The sequence below is a fragment of the Hippopotamus amphibius genome, chromosome 5 (assembly GCF_030028045.1).
Source record: "Hippopotamus amphibius kiboko isolate mHipAmp2 chromosome 5, mHipAmp2.hap2, whole genome shotgun sequence".
Taxonomy (NCBI): Eukaryota; Metazoa; Chordata; class Mammalia; order Artiodactyla; family Hippopotamidae; genus Hippopotamus; species Hippopotamus amphibius.
In genome coordinates, this window is record NC_080190.1 from 101168291 (window position 1) to 101188810 (window position 20520).

Here is a 20520-nt window from a genome sequence, read left to right on the forward strand (position 1 = left end):
TCTGTAAGGTTATTATTTTTTCTTTTTTTATTGAATGAAAGGTTCTTTAAATTCTGTAGTGCTTTATAATTTTCAAGTTTCACATTTCACATACTCTCATAACAACCCTTTTTCCCCTTTCCCCTTATACTGCCCTTCCTCCCTTCCCTCTCCCCACTGGTAACCACTAGTTTGTTCTCTACATCTGTGAGTCTGCTTTTTAGTTTTATTCACTGGTTTGTTGTATTTTTTAGATTTCACATATAAATGATATCATACAGTATTTGTCTTTCTCTGTCTGACTTATTTCACTTAGCATAATGCCCTCCAAGTCCATTCATGTTGCTGCAAATGGCAAAATTGTATCCTTTTCTATGGCCAAATAGTATTTCATTGTATATATATACACCACATCTTTTCTACCCATTCATCTGTTGATGGACATTTAGGTGGCTTCCATACCTTGGCAGTTGTAAATAATGCTGCTACGTACATTGGGGTGCATGTATCTTTTCAAATTAGTATTTTTGTTTTTGGGGATATATACCCAGGAGTGGAATTGCTGGGTCATATGGTAGTTCTATTTTTGGTTTTTTGAAAAACCCCCATAGCATTTTCCACGTTGGCTGCACCAATTTACGTTCCCAACGACAGTGTAGGAGAGTTCCCTTTTCTCCACATCCTTGCCAACATTTTTTATCTGTATTCCTTTTGATGATAGCCATTCTGGCAGGTGTGAAGGTTATTAATTGTAACATAACTCTTTTCCCACATATTTTGTAGGTATAAAGTACATGAACCATTTTTGAACCACAGGAATTATGCCATGTAGAAAGTATACTTCTGAGCCATAGGTAATGTGGCTTTTTGTAGTGTGGCTAGTAGTTCAGTTTATGAAAAGAAAGGGAGGAGCTTCATAGGGTCACTAGGCTGCTTGTGTTATGTGATCAGCATGCCTGGAAGAGACTAGCTCACGTACTGACAATTAGTATGCCATGAAAAAAATGTTATTTATTGATGCCCACTGTCTGTGTAATATAGATAAAGACAAAAAATATTTTTTGGAGTTCTCCAAAGAGTTCTTCAAGGACTGCTTTGACCTTAAAGTTTCAACAGTATCTTTAACTGTAAAATGTTAAAAATTAGATATTTGAGGGGAACTAATTTTATCAAATGCACAGCTTCAGAGCGTTAGTTTAAAATATACGTGGGTGAAGTTGTTTCAGTTTTTTTCTCTTCCTGCCCAAAGGGTAGTTCTTATCAGGCTTTTCTTGAAATCAGAAATCACTGAACTATCTAAATATCTACCCACCAATGAAGCTACTATATCAGATAATCTAATGATTAAAGATATTAAAGATATTCTTTAGGCAGAACTTGTTTCACAGGGCAAAGCAAGTGCTTTCTAAGCCCAGTAAGGTTTTTGTTTGTTTGTTTGTTTTGTTTTTGTTTTTTGGCTGCAGGCTTATGGGATCTTAGTTCCCCAACCAGGGATTGAACCCACATTCTTGATTGTGAAAGAGCAGTGTCCTAATCACCATTAGACTGCCAGGGAATTCCCTAAATTTTTTTTTTTTTTTTAAGATTCAAGTGAAATAGAAAGTCAGCAAGAGACATCTATGTAGAACACTCAGTGCAAACTACGCCCAGAATTCCCCTCAGATCCTTCTGATCTGTGGCCTTAGTCTCCCATACATGTGCAGGTTGACATTTGCAAGCCAGAGGACCTCTGGGCACAGACGAAACCTGTGATTAAAAAGAGGAATTAGAGTATAACGTCAATTAAAGAGGTGGTGGCACCTGACACACTGTGAGGATGAAGTGGTCATGCCAACCGTGAATCACCACCCACAGAGTCTTCCTGCTGAGAGCAGGGATGCGCAAGGTTGCTTGGGGTGGCCTTTATTTTAGGATTTATAGAAGGAATGATGCGCACAGTGGACTTTGTTGCCAAATTGTGGGGGTTCCCAGCTGCTCAATGTTGGGAGGGAAGTTGGTGATTATTATAAGAGTACCTATAGAACATCAGTTGTCCAAACCACACTAAATTTTTAACTTATTGTAATCTACTTTCTTCATACTACATCAGAGTGAATCATGATCAAACTTCTATGAACATTATTCTTTTCTAATTCCAAAATAACTCTTCTATCTAGAAAACTAGGAAAATACCGCTTTTAATTGAAGACATCAAATGATATATATATAATAAAATATACTGTTAAAACATAAAGGAACTTCTAAGATTTAAAAAATTGGTACAATTATATAAATTAAAAGTGTGTAAGCACATTACTTGACATAAAAAAATTCAAGGACTCTTTCTTACCTCAAGAATGGGACACATAATTTCTGCTGTGACATCACCATGATTCTTACAGAATTTATAGAATGCCTCGATGTAAGACTTAAAAAGAAGAATGATCATAAAACAAGAAAATGAATATATTTTCCTTTTGGAAATTTCTAGATCAGCTTTTCATGGCTTATTAAACGCTTTAATGGAAATTGAATTACTTCTCCCATAGGGAGATATTTTATGATAAATTTGGTGCAAACTTTCACCTTGAAGCACATTGCACAGCCTAAAAAAGGAACTCCATAAAAGAACAAAATTGCACTTATCATAGCTTATAATTACTTAACAAGCACTTTTTTGCATAGCTCTTAGATTATTTCACATGGTTAATTCTTGCTACTCTAATAAGAGTGCCAAACTCTTTTATGAGCTCAGCAAATAAGTCTAGATTTGGTCCTATGCTGGCATTTAATCTCTCCTAGTGCTCAGGAGACACATTTGGGATGGCATTGAGCATGGAAGATACACTGGAAAGACAGAGGCTAGGCTATAGAGTCAGGCAGCCTGTGTTTGAATCCCAACTCTGTTACTTACTAGCTAACTGACTTCTGCCAAGTAGATTTACCTCTCCATGCCTCAGTCTTCTCATCTGAGGAATGGGGATGGCACACAGTTTTGCTGGGTGGATTAAGTGAGCTAATGCCTATAAATGTTTAAAACAGTGACTTCTGTTAGCTATATCTCAGGGATGCCTCCTCTAAGCCCATAAGTCTCTTTATAAAAAGGAAAACTGCTGCAGTGCAATGCTTTTGAGAGGCCCACATGTTTCAGCATAAGAAGCCAGCTATACAGCATGACAGTGTATATATATACATGTATATATATATATATGAAAATATATTACACAGAGTTACTCAAATGGTGGCAGCACAGTCCAGACAGACAGCTGGTCAGATTATACAAAGTGGTGTCTATAATGTCATGTCCACAACTTGGTCATCTTGATGTGCTGTACACTGTCAGTAGATTAAAACTGTGTGGACAGGTTAACTGTAAAATTCCGGAACTCTGTAACAGGATCGAGGACAAAGATGGACACTACATAACACAAGGTTCACTATATATGCTTGTTCTTCTGAAATGGATTAATATGGCTCATCCCACTCACCTATCCATCCACCCACCCACCATCCATCCATCCATCCATCCATCCATCCATCCATCCATCCATCCGACAGCTTTTATGTTCCATCCATCCATCCATCCATCCATCCATCCATCCATCCATCCGACAGCTTTTATGTTCCATCCATCCATCCATCCATTCATCCATCCATCCATCCAACCAACAGCTTTTATGTTGCAGGCACCATGTAAAGAGCTAAAGATACAGAGAAACATGGGACCCTCTTAAGAATATTGCTGGTTGGGAGAAGTTGACATACACACGTATGTATTTAACTCGAAGACAGGCCAGGAGTAAAAGAGCTTTCTTCCCAGTATGTCTAGCTTCATAATTCAGAAGTTGGCTAACAGGGAAGTACATTTAATAAAGAACTCTGGTTATGATGTATTAGGTAATAAAGAAGAATGTAATTTTTTGGGGAAACAGTTACCTTGTATAGTTTATTGCGCAGTATTTCAATATTCAGTTCGTTTAGAGTATTTTCAGACATGCAGTCTTCAAAGAACGGAGCTGAAAGCAGAAATTATTGTACAAAATAAATTAATCAAAACACGATTACAAACTGTAGAAAACGCCTCCCAAATGCACCATCCTCTGCTCACCCCTCACTAGGACACTGTGGAGTGGCAATCCACAGACTCATTGAGGCTAACACTGACGGTGACAAGAGGAGTGATTACTTGGGAAGCATTTGCTCTGTGCAAGCCCTCACTAAACACTGCAAATACTTGAACTTATTTAATCCTAACAACCTTGAACTTCTCACTTTATGGCTTACTTTTTGAAGCCCCCCTTCCTCCACAACTCGCCTTTAGATAATAGTAATATTTACCATTTGCAACCTTACCTATGTGCCAAGCATTGAGTTGTGTCAAAACTGTCTTATTTCATTTTCAAAACTCTGTTATAGTAAGATATTATTATTTTTAAAATGAGGAAACTGAGGTAAAATGAATTGTTTCAAGTCACCTGCTTGGGGGCGAGCAGAGCCTGGCTTCCTGCTGGCGGATGTCTACTCTCAGATTCAGATTCTTTCTGCCATGCTATGCTCCTTTAGCATTGGACACCTAATAATGATGTATTTTTTTTTTCTTTTTAAAATTTATTTTAAACAGAAACTATTTTGATGAATGATCAACAGTGAATTGCTATAATCCAGGTTTCCTGACAGTCACTGTACAAAATTATCCCATTAGTATTTTAAATACTACAATGATTGTCAGTGCTAAATTATGATGAAATTAACACTTATTTCATCATTGCTTCAGGTCATTAGATAGACACTCCTGAGCATCTCAGAAAAATGGCATTCCTAAATTTCCTAAAACCAAATGTTTCTTATACACAGCCTTATTAAGACAGAAATTTAAAATGAAAAGATAAGGAACTAAACACATAAAACCCAGCTACAAAATTAATTTTTTGAAAAATTAAAAGTTCTATCATTTATTTGTTATGGTCAGGAACAAATTACAAGGGTTCGGAGGTTGGGAGATGAGCCCTAGCTCCTTCTCAGCTAAAAATGGTTTGTATGTGATCTGGGGTAGTATACTTCATGTGTCTTGATCTGAAACATAAGGGAGTTGGACTGGATGATTCTTTAATGTCCCCTTCACTCCTAGGGATCTGTATAGTGTGACACTGTATTCATGGAGAAAACTGTGAATTGAAAATGCATTTTCTAATACTGTGATAACATACACAGGCAGCTGTACAATTATTTATGCATTCATACCTAATGGTGTTTCAACCAGAATAGCATTAAAGAGATCAGAAGGTGTCTCTGCAATGTTGACTGCTTCCATTTCTGTGAAACGGCCCAATGGGTGGCACTTCACCAGAATTTCTTTCACAGCTTTTTTTTGCAATGCACCATTCATCAGTAGAATCACATTGTCTATCATGTAACTGCACCTGGTGTAGAAGGAAGGCTCAATCGTTAGGAAAACAATTGCATGAAAATAAGAAGCATCTCATGGACTGAAAAAAAAAAAGTACACACAGTTCAGGCACATACTCTCTCATTAAGGAAATTATATCTCCTTTTATTTTAAACTATGGGGTTTGAGAGACGTGGGTGGGGTAAAATATCTGACTCTCAGAGGGTACCATAGTTTGAAAAACATATTTACTGTTATGCTAACTGACTGGTGGAACCACGCAGATGACCCCTACACAGTAACTGTAAAATGTTGGGGCAAAACAGAGAACAGTGAGGGTGTAAAATTGTTTGGTTTCTCATAATGGACTTAAAAAGCTGAGAAACACAGACCTAAAGTGTTTCATTCTACTTTAAAAACTGACTATTTAAATCTGTGATGAAGCTCATTGTTGAGGTTTCGAAGTTTTAAATATTTAAAAATAAAAATAAAAATATTTATTAATTTTAATATTAAAATGTTTTATGTATTAAAAATTAAAATACTCTGTATTCTTTTCCTCCATAAGAGCAGAACATGAACTTTCTAAGAGCTTTTTCCCCTCCCAGAACTCCGAGAGTCCATAGGTTCACACTTTATGTGATTTCTTTCTTCAGTATAAGCTCTCCCCAGGATAGAGAAGTAAGAGAGATGCAGTGGCTTCCTTCACAGAGAATACAGCTTAAGGGAGGTGCTAGACAAAGGATCCATTGAGATCCATTGCAATGTAGCATACAGGCTGCATAAAGGAGATTACAGGATAGTGTGGGGATTCAGAGCTGGGTAGTCTGGGATCAGACTTCCTAGGGAGTGACATTCAGGCTGCAACTTGCAGAATGAGTAGGAGTTGCCCAGGCAAAAGCGGCTGGGAATTGGGGTAAAGACTGCTTCCAAGCAGAAGGGAGAGCATGTGAAAAGTCCCAGAGATGAGAGGGCCAGGAACAAGGATGTTCTTTTGCCTGAGGCCGAGCACTGGAGGTGGGGCCCAGGCTGAACGTGCAGGGTCCTGAAAGACAAGATGAGGAATTTGAATTGAGGGCGATGGGAGATGCTGAACGCTTTTAAGGAGAGGAGGGAATTATAATCTATGTAGATAGAACATGCATTAAAACAGGAGAAGAGGTAAACCAACGGTTATATAGTGAAGTGCTTTACAAAAGTTATTTTGTATTTTTACTTAATCATGATAGTCACGCTGTGATGATAATGTGTACTATTATTACCTCTCTTTTACAGATGAGGAACCAGAGGCCCAGACAGGTAAAAATCTCGCACATAATGACACAGCTAACAAATGAGAGAGCTGAGAATCAAACTCAGACAGTCTGCTTCTGGAACCTTTCTCTTAACACTCAGATTATGCTGTGTTTAGTTGTCAAGGATGACATATAGGTTTCTAGGCTTAACAGTTAGAAGCTGGACCCATTTATTGAGATGAGAGCATTAGAGGAAAAGCAGGCTGTAGTGGGAGCAGATGTTTTGGGCAGAATGAGTTTAGATGCCCAGGAGGAGATGCCAAGTAGGCCTTAGATGTTTGAGTTCTGAAAAGAGAGCTGTGGACCAGAGACATTTAGGGGGTGGGGGTGGGGCAGTTTAAAGGTAGAAGCGGATGTCTTCGGAATGCTTGAGACCACATTCTAGAATGTATGTCAAGAGTTCTGTCCTGAGAACTCTGGGGAACCCCAACATTTAAGGACCTTGATGGAACCTGAGAAGGAATGACCAGATGGTAGGCAGAAAACCAGGGGAGAGAATGCTAGGAAGTTTTAGGAAGAAGAGGTCAACGGCCACAAGAAAGTCAATGTCTGCATTGAAGCAAAGTGTTCTCAGGATGCAGCCACTAAGAGGTCATCTGGCACTAGTGTGAAAAAATGTTCAGTGGAGTTTGCTTGTGGAAGGCAATGTTTGTGGGTTTTTTTGTTTGTTTGTTTTTTAAGATGGGAGAGGAGAGAACACGTTGAAGAGCTGAGAGGAAAGAGGCAGCCAAGAGGCTGAGGTGGCGGCTCAGAGAGGAAAGGGACAGCCAAGTGATGAGACAAAGGTTGACAGTGATAGGACTCAACACAAGTTAGGCTTGAAAAGAACACCTTTCACTGGGTGGAAATAAACCTGGTCACTCAGAAGCACTGTCACTGCAGTCTAGCTGTATGCGTTACTGACTTCCTGTGCAAGAATGCATTTCCAGCAAGAAAAGTCTCCTTCATTGCAACTGAGCTTCTGCAATTTACCCCACTAAAAATTTTACCTAAAGAAATTTAGAAGGCAATTATCCCTTTATAAAAAGCACATGATTATAAAGTTTCTTCACCCTCCCCCCCAAACAGCAGTACCAAATTTAGACATTATGGAATTTTAGAATCCTTTTCATCTCTTGAAAATGATATTAAAATGGAAGTGCTTATTTAAGTGTCCCTTTATGGCTCAAAAGCTATTACCTGAGAGGGGAATTGCCAGCACTTAACAATCCTTAGCAGACTCCAGATATTTAATTGTTCCCCACAGCACCCCTGTAATGTAAAAAACATACGAGCCGCCAACATTCCCAATTCGCAGAGGACTATTAGACCACAGTTGATGGGGGTAGCGAAAGTCAGTGCTGTGAGAATTAAGCCCATGCGCGACTCTCAAGCCTATGCCTGTGCAGAGTGTGTGGGGATGTGCACATGTTATGTGTGCACGTGTGTAAGGAGCGCTTTTTTTTTTAATATAAGTTAATAGAGAGGCCCTGTATTGCAAAAAGCAAGGGCTATGGAGATTGAATTGTTTTATTTCAATTCATTTAAGTGGCCTTGTTTCTAAGACAGGGCAATAATAGCAGTTCTCATACTTTTGTTCAGAAAATGAAGTGAGAACTCAGGATTTGACCCATGGCAGGGGAGAGGGGTCTCTTTCCTGTCCCCTCCCTCATCCCTATCACAGAGACACCAGGCATACAATTATCATTAGTTGTTTGGGATGGCAGGGGGATCATATGCCCAGAAGACAGCTTACTCTCTCCAGACTACAATCTTGATAGACCTCCAAGGCCATGTCTCTGGTGATTAGGAATGAAATCACTGCTGGTGTTGCTTGAGGAATGTTTCAGTTTAAAGACATCTGGATGTTCACTCAGTTCAAACTCCTCATGTGTTAAATAATTGTGCTTATAAGTAGTAACAGAGCCAAGAATAGTGCCCACCCAGTTGCGTTAATTTTCCTCCCACTCATAGTCTAGACAAACATCTTCACTTAGAGCACCTTCTAAATATTTTCTTCGGTAACTCTGATATTGGCACCTGTGAAAATCATGCAGTCATCTAAAATTGTAAGAGTAAAATGACTCTATTTCAAAAGTTTTAGGTTGTAAAAATAATACGTTTTTTAAATGCCAATCCTTCTTGAGGTTGTTGCTATGTGACAGGCATTACATGCATTACACTGCATTGCATACATGTTCCCATTCAAGCCTCCCCACAAGTCAGTGCTCTAAGGACCATCATCACCACCACTTTACACATAAGAAACTAAGGCTTTGAGAGGTTCCATGCCTCGTCCAAGGTCACACCGCTGGAAAGGTGCAGGGTTGGGACCCCACAGCCAAAGCCCCAGCTCCATGTTGGATTCAGATAAAGCAGCTTCAGCCAGAAGATATTTTAACATTTCCTTTTGGACTTAGCACTGACCTTTTTCCTTTTGCTCCCAAACTTATTTAAGGCTCTTGCAGCTAACTAAATTACATTTCTTGTATGATAACTATCACATTCTGGCCTAATATAACAGTTGCTAAATGGTCAGATAATGCAGAGCCATAATTTGGTGAGTTAGAGGAACTGTTCTATGGATAAAAATTTTAAGTACTTAAATGTCATTAGCAACAGCTGAGAAATGACCGTCATTCCCTAAGCACTTTGGCATGAGATAGACAAAGAAAGAGAGGGCTTCTGAGAACACAGGTGAAGTTAAGTTCAGAAGAAAGGTGTCAGGTGCTTTCTGAAGATGCAGCTGCTAAGATGTGGGCACAGGCAAAAGCCAGAGGATTTTATAAATCCTTTTAGGCCTCTCGACAGATTTTGGGCTGAGCATATACATGCACTATTTGACCCTCCCCAAACCATATTAATATTCAAGGTATATGAAAAGGGAAACATTCATCATAGAGTGACATGAGGAAAACAGAGATTTCAATAAATTTTTATAAGATCTCAAATAGAATCTTATTGATGGATTAGAGCAAAAGAAGTCACTGATTAGAACGTACACGTGATAAAGCAGCTGCAGAACTGGGAAATTATCAAGAAAAGTGTCAAGCTTGGATTGGTTCAGGAACAGAGGCAAGGACTGGGCTAAAGGCAAAGGATCAGGGCAATTAACTACAATGACTTTCTAGGGGAGTGACCTCCCAGGTGGGATCAGGCAGCAAGTGTGAAGAGTGTTGGCCTGGAACAACATAAAACAATGTTGAAGCTATGCACTACTGCATTTATTTTAAGTTGATATGTAAAAACTTTTATTATAAGTTTAAATACTGCAAAGATATTTCTGGTATATTGTGAATGTCAGTATTTAAAGTGAAACTGTTAAATCAGTCAAATTAAATTATTCAGTGAAGTATCTGGATACCCACTTGCTATAGGCTGATATTTGTGCCCCTAAAATTCACGTTGAAGCCCTAACCCCCAATGTGATGACCTATGGAGATGGGCCTTTGGGGCTATTAATTAGTTTCAAGTGAGGTCATGAGGGTGGGGTCTGCATGATGGGATTAGTGTCCTTATAGGAATAGACATGGAAGAGCTTGCTCTCTCTCCCTGTGCTACACGAGAACACAGTGAGAAGGCAGGTGTCTACACCTGAGGAATAGAGTCTTTACCAAGGAACCAAATTGGGTGGCACCCTGATTTTGGACTTCCATGCCTCCAAAACTAAGAGAAATAAATTCCTATTGTTCAAGCCACCCAGTCTATGGCATCTTGTTACAGAAACCTGAGCTCACTAAGACACTGCTATTATTTAATTATAAATACATAAACAGAAGGAAATTACATTCTCATTTTTTTCCTGGAAATGTTACTTCTATTCCAATTCTCTGATGAGATTTTACCCTAATATAGCATTTATATCTTTACATCAAAAGTCTTTTATGCCTCTCTAAAACTCTATGTACATATAATTGAATACTAATTTTTCATTTCCTGTGATCACAGGCTTCAAATTTTAGAAGAAATTTTTTTGAGTTATTATTACTATTACTACTATGTGGGCACAACAACATGGTATAAGTTTTTAAAGCTTTTTATCTTGAAATAATTATAGATTGACAGGAAGTTGCAAAAATAATACAGAGAGGTCCTAAGTACTGTTCACCCAGTTTACACATAGCTGTAGTAAAATATTAGAACTAGAGAATTGAATTGGTACTCTGTGTGTGCATAGTTCTGTGTTGGTTTATCCCATGTGAAGATTTATGTAACCACCACCACATTCAAGGTAAAGAACTATTGTATCATCCAAAGATCTCCAATGTGCTACCCCTTCATAGTCACACCCCTCTCTTCCCACCCACCATCTCCTAACCTCTGGCAAATACTAATCTGTTCTTTCTATAATTTTGCCATTTTGTGAATAACATTTAACAGGAATTGTATATTATGTGACATTTTGAGATTGGCTATTTTAATTCAGCTTAATTCCCTTGAGATACTTGTAAGACATACAAGTTGTTGTTGCATGTAAATAATTTGTGCCTTTATTGGTGAGTAGTATTCTCCCGTATGTGTATACTTGTTTGTTTAACCATTCAGCTATGGAGGGCATTTGGTTTTGGGTTTTTCCCCCCAGTTTTTGGCTATTATAAATAAAAACTGTTACGGATATTTGTGTATCATTTGTTACATGGAAATAAATTTTAATTTATCTGGGATAAATGCCAGTGCAATTTGAGTTGCATGGTAAGGGTATGTTTAGTTTTTCAAGAAACTACCAAACTATTTTCCAGAGTGGCTGTACAACTTTTAGTGAAATATATAAATCTTACATCTTTTAAAATCTCCTTACCTTCCCTATTTATAATAGAATTGTCTTAAATGCTTCCTCTGCATACAGTAAGGACATCAGACAAGTATTAATTTTTGCTTCAGCTGTCAAATATAATTTAGAAAATCAAGTCTATTGTATTTACACATATCTTCCTGCTTTTTATTGTTCTTTTCCTGTTTTTTTCAGATTCCTTCTTTTATTATTTTAAGGTAGGTCTATGGGCCACAAATTCTTAGTTTTCATTCATCTGAGACTGTTTTGAGTTGCCCTTTATTCTTGAAAGATACATTCATTGTATACAGAATTCTGAGTTGGCATTTTTCCTCTTAGCATTAAAAAATGTTATACCCTTTCCTTCTGAACGCCCTGGTTTCTAATGAAAAATCCACCATTGTTCACATTGCTTTTCCCCTACAAGTGTCACAGCTTTCAGGCATTTTTATCTTTGTCTTTCAGGAGTTTGACTATGATGTGTCTTGGCTTGGATTTCATTGGCTTCTTCTTGTTTGGGGTTCACTCAGCTTCCTGAATCAGCAGGTGTATGTCGTTTGCCAAACTTGGAAAATTTTTAGTTATTGTTTCTTTGAATATATTTTCAGCCTTTCCCCTTTTTTTCTCTCCTTCTGGGACTCATTGCTGCTGTGCATTTTGAGTCCCAGAAGTGAGGGAGAGAATGGAGTTGGGGGAGTCTTAATCTTAAAGGATGTGGAGGGAAGAATTGGAAGCTTGAAATCCAGAAGCTTGGAGAAGGGTTCTGTGTCCACCTGACCCACCCAGTCACCCCTGCAGACTACGTCTGCACGTCCACAAGCTAAGCAGAAGGAGCCGTTTTCATCACATCATATCAAAGGCACATGCTATGAGTACAGTTTGTGACTGTGCTGATCTTGATCGCCTGGCTCAGGAACGTCTGCCAGCTTCCTCCACTGAAAAGGTGCTGCGCCCTCTTCCCATATTGTACTCTTTGGAAGAAGTCACTATGTGCAGCCTACCCTTAAGAAGCAGGGAATATGATTCCCCTCCCTGAGGATGGAGCATCTACACAGATTATTCTGCGAGGGAGATCTGTCTCTTCTCCCTCATTTATTAAGTTATTCAATCATATATTTAGACCAGGATGGCCTTATCAATATTTATTTTACATGTACTTTATATTTTGGGTGACAATTCAGTACAACTTCCTTTATTTTGGGGCTCAAATTGTTCCAGTTGTGGCCACTGGTGGTTCTTGCAGTTGGCTGCTGCGTGCTCTTTTAACATGCCCCAGCCACTGCAGGTTTTTTGTTTTGTTATGTTTCATTTTTCATGGCCCCATATTCTGGCATTACAAGACAGTTTAAGCTCATATTGTGTATTTCTTGCCCCAGTCCTAGAATTAGCTGTTTCTCCAAGGAATGTTGATTCCCTTTATGGGAGAATGGTATTAGAAACCAAGATCTGGGCAACAGGTGGGCTATTTGCTAGTGTGGTTTCTCTTGTAGGGTTTCTCAGCTGAGAGCAAAGAAATATATACACATGTACTGAGCAAGGATTCCATCTGAGTATTATTCTCACTTAGTATGTCCCACTTCAAAAACCTTATCCATGGCCACACTTCCTTCTACTATGTAGAAGCAAACTATTTGCAAATCTTCAGCTCCAGGCAAAACCTTTTTCCCCAGCCTCTGATCCATATTCTTTCACTTCCTTTCTGTGAACCTGATTTTCTCAAAGGCACCTCAGTCACACTATCTCAAAAATCTTATTGCCCCTAATCTTTCTCCTCCTTCTGGAATCTCTATCTGTATCAGCAACCTCACTACTCTTCTTCCTAAAAATCTGTCAATGGCTTCCTTCTGCCTTTAGAATGAAACACAAATTTCTCATCATTGTATAAAGGCCCTTTATTCACTGGTTTTTGATTACTTCTCCAGCTATTGATGTCAATAATATCATTAAAAAGAAAGTGTGTATTTTAGAAGAGAGAATAGAAGAGAGCCCGCACAACTTTTAAAGGGCAGGAAGAGACTTTACAAGGAAGAATGATGAAGGGCCAGAATGGTTAAAGGAGCCCAAAGAGAAAGTGTCTTCACAGAATGCACGGAATGAGGACTTCAACTGTGAATACCACGATGACTTACGAAAAAGCTGAAAATATATCCATTAGACTTAGCAACTAGAGTGGTTTTGAGGGCTTGGTGGGGTAGAAAATAAGACTGAAGTGGGTTGAGTAAATAAGTGAGAATTTAGGAGTAGAGACTATCCTTTTTAAGAAGCTTGGCATCAAGGGGTAGGAAAGGGTAGAATATCACTGTCACTGGGCAAATTAAAGCAAATCACACATATGAACACAGTTTGTAAATCATAAATTGTCACAGTAAAAGGAGCCCAAGCTTTGAAACAGATAAGTCTAATTCTAAGCCCAGCTCTGTTACTTAAAAACCAGTTTAACAAGAGCTCTGCTTTCTCATTCTTAAATGGAAATATTTATTCAACTTGAATGGCTGGCACCAGGGTTAGTCGTACATATGAAAGCATTAGTACAGTGCCTCCTGTAAAGAAGGAGGGTCATACACCCTTAGAGGAAGTTAATTCCCTATAAACCGGACCTTGGAGAAAGAGGGGAAAATTATAAGCCACACACATAATCTTTAGTGTAAAAAATTTACAACGGTTATACTCTCTCATCAAGTCTGAGATTTCTACATCTCTGTACATTTACACTTAATTCTAGTTAACAGAATCCTTTCTAAATTTACCTATTGCTCTTAGAAGATAAGGGGTTAACCCCTGGTATGGCGTGGAGACAAGGAGCTGAGTGGTACAGTCATTTGGAAGACAGAACATCCATAAGATCATAAATCATCTGTTGGGATAGTGGCCCTCAGGTCTGAGTTATATCTTTTATAAAATCTGTTACCATCCTGTTCTGCATCTTATTTCCCTAGAGTTATCCTTGTGTGCTCATTATTTCATATGATGTTTCCTTCAAGATATCTGAACTTCAAAATATTTAATGCTTTCTCTTTGGAAATGTGATCATTAATCTTGAAACAATGCTGGTTAACTCATCATAAATGATAGCTGCTTTTATGTAATAAAAAGGCCTGAACTCCTCTGTTAAGATGGAAGCTCTTTACAACTCAGTCTGAACTTCTCCCGTCCGGCACGACGAGACAGGAAATAACTCGGTGAACTTGGAGATGGCAAAACATTGTGACTAAGGTTTGGCTTCATCATGGGAGCCACACCCTGATGTCAGGACTGGTTCCTTCTCCCTAAGTGGCTGGGTCAGCATCCTTTCATCTGCAACATGTGATACACCGTTCTCAGCGATCACCCTTCCGTTTTAGGCGAGCAGGACTGTGATATGTTTCTAGGTCATAATTGTACATATGGAAAATACAAGATCAGGGATATAAAATGCACAATCAGGAGTAATTGTTCATGGAAAGGACAGGGGTGTGTGTGAAATAACATGAGTTATTTCATTCCTCAGTGAAATGTCTCAATGAAAGGTGCTGATCCACCCCTAACAAGCCCACCAGTTATTTATTGTGACGTGGACAATAGGATCACGTTGAAAGTATTTTCCAATGCGTTAATTTTCAAATGAAAGTTTTCCTTGATCATATTGATAAACATTTCTGATATTCCCCAGATTTATTCAATCCAATGCTAATCGCACATACTCAGGTGGGGCAGCCCTCTGCCACTTAGTCCGATTTGCTAAATAGACAGTTGAGATTTAGAATATCCCAATAAACATTCTGCTCCCTTTTGAAATTTGACATTTTGGTTAATATTTCTCACTTCCCTTAAGTTTCCCATTTTTTAAACAGAGGAAGTGAAAATGAAAACAATTTTTAAAAGCAATTAATTTTGCTTCCACACTCATTTTTTTTTTCCTTCTAGGAAAATAAAATACTGCAAAACTACTCAGAAGTCAGCATTGCCGTAACAGCACTTTTAGAACAAAAATGCTGATCACTACGCATTTCCCAAAACCTTGGTAGCTCTGGAATCTTTAGAAAACTCTTTTCTCTAGTGCTTCAGATTCTCTACAATCTTGGTCTAATCCATGTGTTTGGATTAAAAATTCTTCAAACTGATTCATCCTTTTCTATATGTGTCTTTGCTCCTACCCTTCTTTAGATGGATAAAGTACCCCTTCCCCACCAATTACTAAAAGCTGAACTCTTTCCCATCCTTTATGGCCAGTATTCAAATATTCACTTTAAGCTTTTAAAGTGTCTCTAGCTAGAAATGATATCTTTTTTCTCTCTAAATTTCTGTATTTATATTTATCTTGGTGTGAAATTAATTTTCAATATACATTGGCAGCAGCAACGTTGAACATGAGGAACAGTTAGCTCATTCATTCACACATATTTGTTACATATCTAAGGAGCTAAGACCTGGATTCCTGCACTACTTTCACCACTATTCAATTGCTCTTGGGTGAGTGATTTTACATGTTCATTTCAACTGTAATTATCTACAGATAATTCCTACTCATCTTTATTACTTATAATATTCTTAAAATAAGAACTTTGTTCAGTACATTTTTTGTGGCCTCCAAGAGGCCTGAACCATACTTGCATAGAACAGGGACACACTGAGGATTTTTTGCAATTGATGGGTAAATTGTTCTCTATGTTCAGACAAGTATGTTCACTCTGATCTTCACTGAGTAAACAGAAAGGAGATAACTGGCATTTTTTCTAGGGGTCCTAGCTGCTTGTTCCCTGCTTTTTCTATATTTTTGTACTGAGGAGAATAACCTTAGCGAGAGTGCTCCAGCGTTGCCCCTTCTCTAGCAGTGTATGTAAACATTACAGAAATTCACAGGAAAACACTAATGGAGAGATTCTTCTTGCCATTAGACAGTTAAATGTGCTGCTATCACAGCCTGTTCTCCACCTGGTCAAGAACAGTGACTGGTGAATCTCATGTTAATTATATTCAAAACACCAGTCACAGTGGATTTTGGAGAATCGTATTTCTTCCAATGAGGAAAGAAAGGAAGAAAAAGCTGAGACGACAGGGAGAGGAACAAAGTTTTCATACATGGTTAGAGCAGGAGAGAGGAATCTGCTAATAGCCATCAAAATCAAGAACCTGCACAGCTGTTGACAAAGCAATTTCACTTCTGGGATTCCAATGTAAGGAAATTCTGGCATGAGAAAGCAAATATATACGTACAATGGTGTCTGTTGTACCATTACTTGAAACAGCAAGGAAAGAAAACTATATGGACAAAGGGGGATGCTTAAATACATTATGGTACAACCAACGCAATGGAATATAATGTATGCTTTAAAATAAGACAGATCTATATACATTTATGTAGAAAATTCTTAGTAGATTACATAAAAAAAGATAGTTTGCGGGCAATGCATAGCATAATCTCATTGTTCTAAAAAAACCCCAACTATGTGTATTTATTGGTTTAGATATAAACGTATGCAGACATATAAAACTTTTTTCACATAGAAAGAAATTTGGAAAGGCATGCATAAAACTTATGAGTGTTTGCCTCTAGGCTTCAGAAAATAGGCACTGGAATATACTCTTTACTTAAAATCTCTGTTCCGTATTTCTAAGAAACCATCTCATAGGACTGTAGTGAGAATTAAATAAGTTTAATACATGTAAAGTGAATTGCTATAAAATTGCTGGCTTGTAGTGGGCACTAAACACATTTTTTAATAAAAATTCTTTTTTAAAAAAATACACACATGTGCTTCGTTTTCAACTTAAAAAAATAAAATAGATGAGATAAAATACAACTAAAGCAGTGGTTATCTGGGTTAGTACCAGGGTGGATTTTAATCTCTCCAGATTATGGGACAGCCTCAAGTCTTTTCCTAAACAACGACTGGGGAAGGAGCAATTCTTCGGAATACAGATTACTGGGATCAATCACGCCCCCTGGTGGGTGATTGCTGCCTAGCCAGAATGCTGACAAAGCAAAGGACAACTTGTCCACCTGTGCCCTGATGTATCAATCTTATATGCTCTACTCAGGGGAGAACTTTTGTGGTATCCATTACCCTCATTAACCCTCAGACACCACTTTTGCTGATGTCAAGTGGCACCGGCAACCCAACAGCGGTACTGGTTAAGACTGTGTTTCTGCTTCCCCGCTGGATGTGCCTCCTGCCCACGGACTAACAGGGTCCCATTCTTCAAGCCTCAGTTTGAGCATCACCTCCTTTATGCAACCTTTTCTCACCTTCACGGGTGATAAGACCCTAATGTGTAAAGTTAGCTATATTTTTTGAGTACATGCATGTAGATATACTGCATGTGTGGATTTATTTATATATTATATATGTGCATATTTTTCAATTAGCTTGTTTCATGGATGTGCTATTTGTATAGGCACACAGGGCTCCACACTTAGAAGGGCCCCATGCTTGGCTTAATTCTCTGCTGTTGTTCTCCTGAAATTACTAAACATTTTTTAACAAGGCCGCTGTCTTTTCACTTCACTAGGCCTCATAAAGTAATGTAGTTGGTTCTGTTTTCAATTAAACTCACAACTCTATATTGAATATGATAATTATTATTCTAGATGAGGAAACCAAGGTTTTGAGTGACTCAGGAACTCTTTACAGGGTCGCATAACTGGTGTACACTCAGAACCTACCTACTGGCTATAAGAATTTCTTATGTACACCAGGGTCACCAGAGGGCTTATTGAAAGTGAATGTTCCTAGATCACAAACACAATTTTTGGAGGAATGGTCTTGGAATCTGCACCTTAAGTAACTCTTCTACTGGCTGAGAGAACAAAGTCTACGTTCAATTCACCTCTAATCTTAGAACCTAGCATAGGCCTTCACTCATAGCAGTAACTTAATAAATGTTATGCTAATTAAGTGAGTATCATTCACTTACAGATCGACTAAGTATCACTTTTGCAGAAGAGCACCAGTATTTTTCCATTCAAGTGCTTCAGAGTTTTATACGAGGAAGGCTTTATCAGCAGCTAGAGTTGAGATAGTTTTGCCCTGCACTTGTTCCCCACTGAACATTCACATGGAATCTACGGATATAAAACCTTTAAGTTGGGACAGTCTTTATATTTCAGAACTTTTCTGGCCAAAGAGTCAGAATCACATATGTACCATGCTGTCAAATAGTCAATCCCATAATATTATTGGGAATTCAATTCTTGGAATCAGAATTTAACAAATTGAATACTATGCAGACTTGGAGGTAAGAAAGACACAAAACACATCTAGAATGTTCATGACCAGACGGAAGGCTATATAGACATTTAAAAATATTAGAGTGGGGAGGGGGAAGCAGAGGAGAGGAGAGGAGGTGGAGGAAGAGGCTTGGGCTCACACTGCTAAAGTCGGCTCATCTACTGGATGCCTCCTGACAAGTGGAAGGGATCTGCTGTGGACCAAGGGAAGCGGAGGAGCCTGGTGGCAGCCACCCCTTTTCCCACTTCTCTGCCCTCTCATCTCTCCCGGCATTGGCCTCTGACATGAGAAAGAGATGCTGGTTGAAAGTTTTGGAGATTCCTGTTTTTTATGGAACACAGTTCTGTAAAGTTTTCATAAGATTCCTTGGCAATAACATACACTTGTGATGGACCCTAGAACTACTGCTATGTTAGGATTGGGTTCTGATTCCAACGGATTTTCAAGGAGTTCCTCTGCCATCAATACTGGCACACTGGTCAGCAAGAGAGAAGTAGAGCTAGAGAACAAAGCAAAAGAAGAAGAGGACCTTTGCAAGCGGAATCAGGAAAGAAACATCGAAGTACGGAAAGATGATGGTTTGATGCACCGCAAGTTTTCAGTGAAAGAAACAAATTTTTCAGAGGGAAACTGAAAATTGAAAACTGGCCTTCAGGCTAAGAGAACTAAAAAACCTCCAAGGAACTTAGAGAACTATGTATGTCGACCTGCCAGAAAAACAGCTATCAAGCACCCAAGGAAAGCACTTAAAAATGGGAAGATGATAAAAGAAAAGAATGAACACCATCCTTCAAAACGGTGTCCTCTGATCCACAAATGTTTTCAATTTTGATAAACTCCAATTTGTCTATTTTTTCTTCTATTGCCTGTGCTTTGGTATCACAGCCAAGATATCACTGGCAAATCTAACATCGTGAAGATTTCCCCCCATGTTTTCTTCTAAAGGGTTTTACAGTCCTGGGTCTTATGTTTAGGTCTTTGAGAGATTTTCAGGTATCCATCTCACCCTGAACTTGCTCTCTGAATTCAGAAACTGATTAAGATAGCAAGGGATGCTTTGGACAAGGGAAACTGTTATAAAAAATTTAATGTATAGGAGTATGGATATTAGACTAGCAACTATTATTTTTGAGTAGGTAATACACTCCTAGGATTCAGAATTTAAAAGATAAAAAAGGAAACAATAACACATTGTTACCATCATTATCCTTCTTTCCCGAGTACTCAAATCCATTTAGGAATCTCCTCTTTGGCAATCATGTGATAACCCCCTACTAACTATGATAACTAGTTAAGCAGAACAACCATTTCTGAACCAAAATGAAGAAAACTGTTCTGTATATTGAAATTATCTTACTTGGAAAATAAATAGGAGCAAATTGTTTGGAACCAAAATTGGTGCAAAGAAACCTCCAGGAGTGTAACTCCAACATCAGTGCCTTTGATATCTCCCACAAATATATTATGCTGTATTTATACATATACAAGCAAATATATATAAACCTGTCCATTTAAAAATACAAATGGTACCATACTGTAAAAAAAAAATAAAAAAAACTTTTGACATGAAAATAATGGTGATAATAGATATTTAAAATTAATTAAATAATTTTTACAGAGTGATTTTCTTTTAAAATGTATAGAGAGTATAAAAATATGTCAAATCATGGTGAGATTAAGGATGATTGAGTTATTTATATAATTTTACCTAACTTAAATGGGCTTCTTATTCTTTCTGACTAGACATAAAAAGAAAATCCTGTATTTTACTTGCAAATTCTTTCTTCTCTTAGCTTAGAATTCCCAGGAATCATTGACTGTTTTCTTTCACTTATTATAAATCAAGATACTAAGTTCTAAGTTTACCTCTCAAATGCATCTAACTACTGTCCCCCTCCTTCCTCACTCTAGTATCAATATTTT

The 20520-nt window shown here is 38.1% G+C and overlaps 1 protein-coding gene across 1 annotated transcript in view; it reads right to left on the reverse strand.

Moving 5' to 3' along the window:
* Positions 1 to 20520, reverse strand: part of ATP6V0D2 (ATPase H+ transporting V0 subunit d2) — a 48209-nt gene that overhangs the window by 7779 nt on the left and 19910 nt on the right. The window contains exons 3-5 of the mRNA XM_057736132.1: positions 5200 to 5378; positions 3895 to 3974; positions 2309 to 2386 (exon numbers count right to left, since the gene is read on the reverse strand). Coding sequence (XP_057592115.1) covers positions 2309 to 2386; positions 3895 to 3974; positions 5200 to 5378 — 337 coding nt within the window. The remainder of the gene's footprint in view (positions 1 to 2308; positions 2387 to 3894; positions 3975 to 5199; positions 5379 to 20520) is intronic.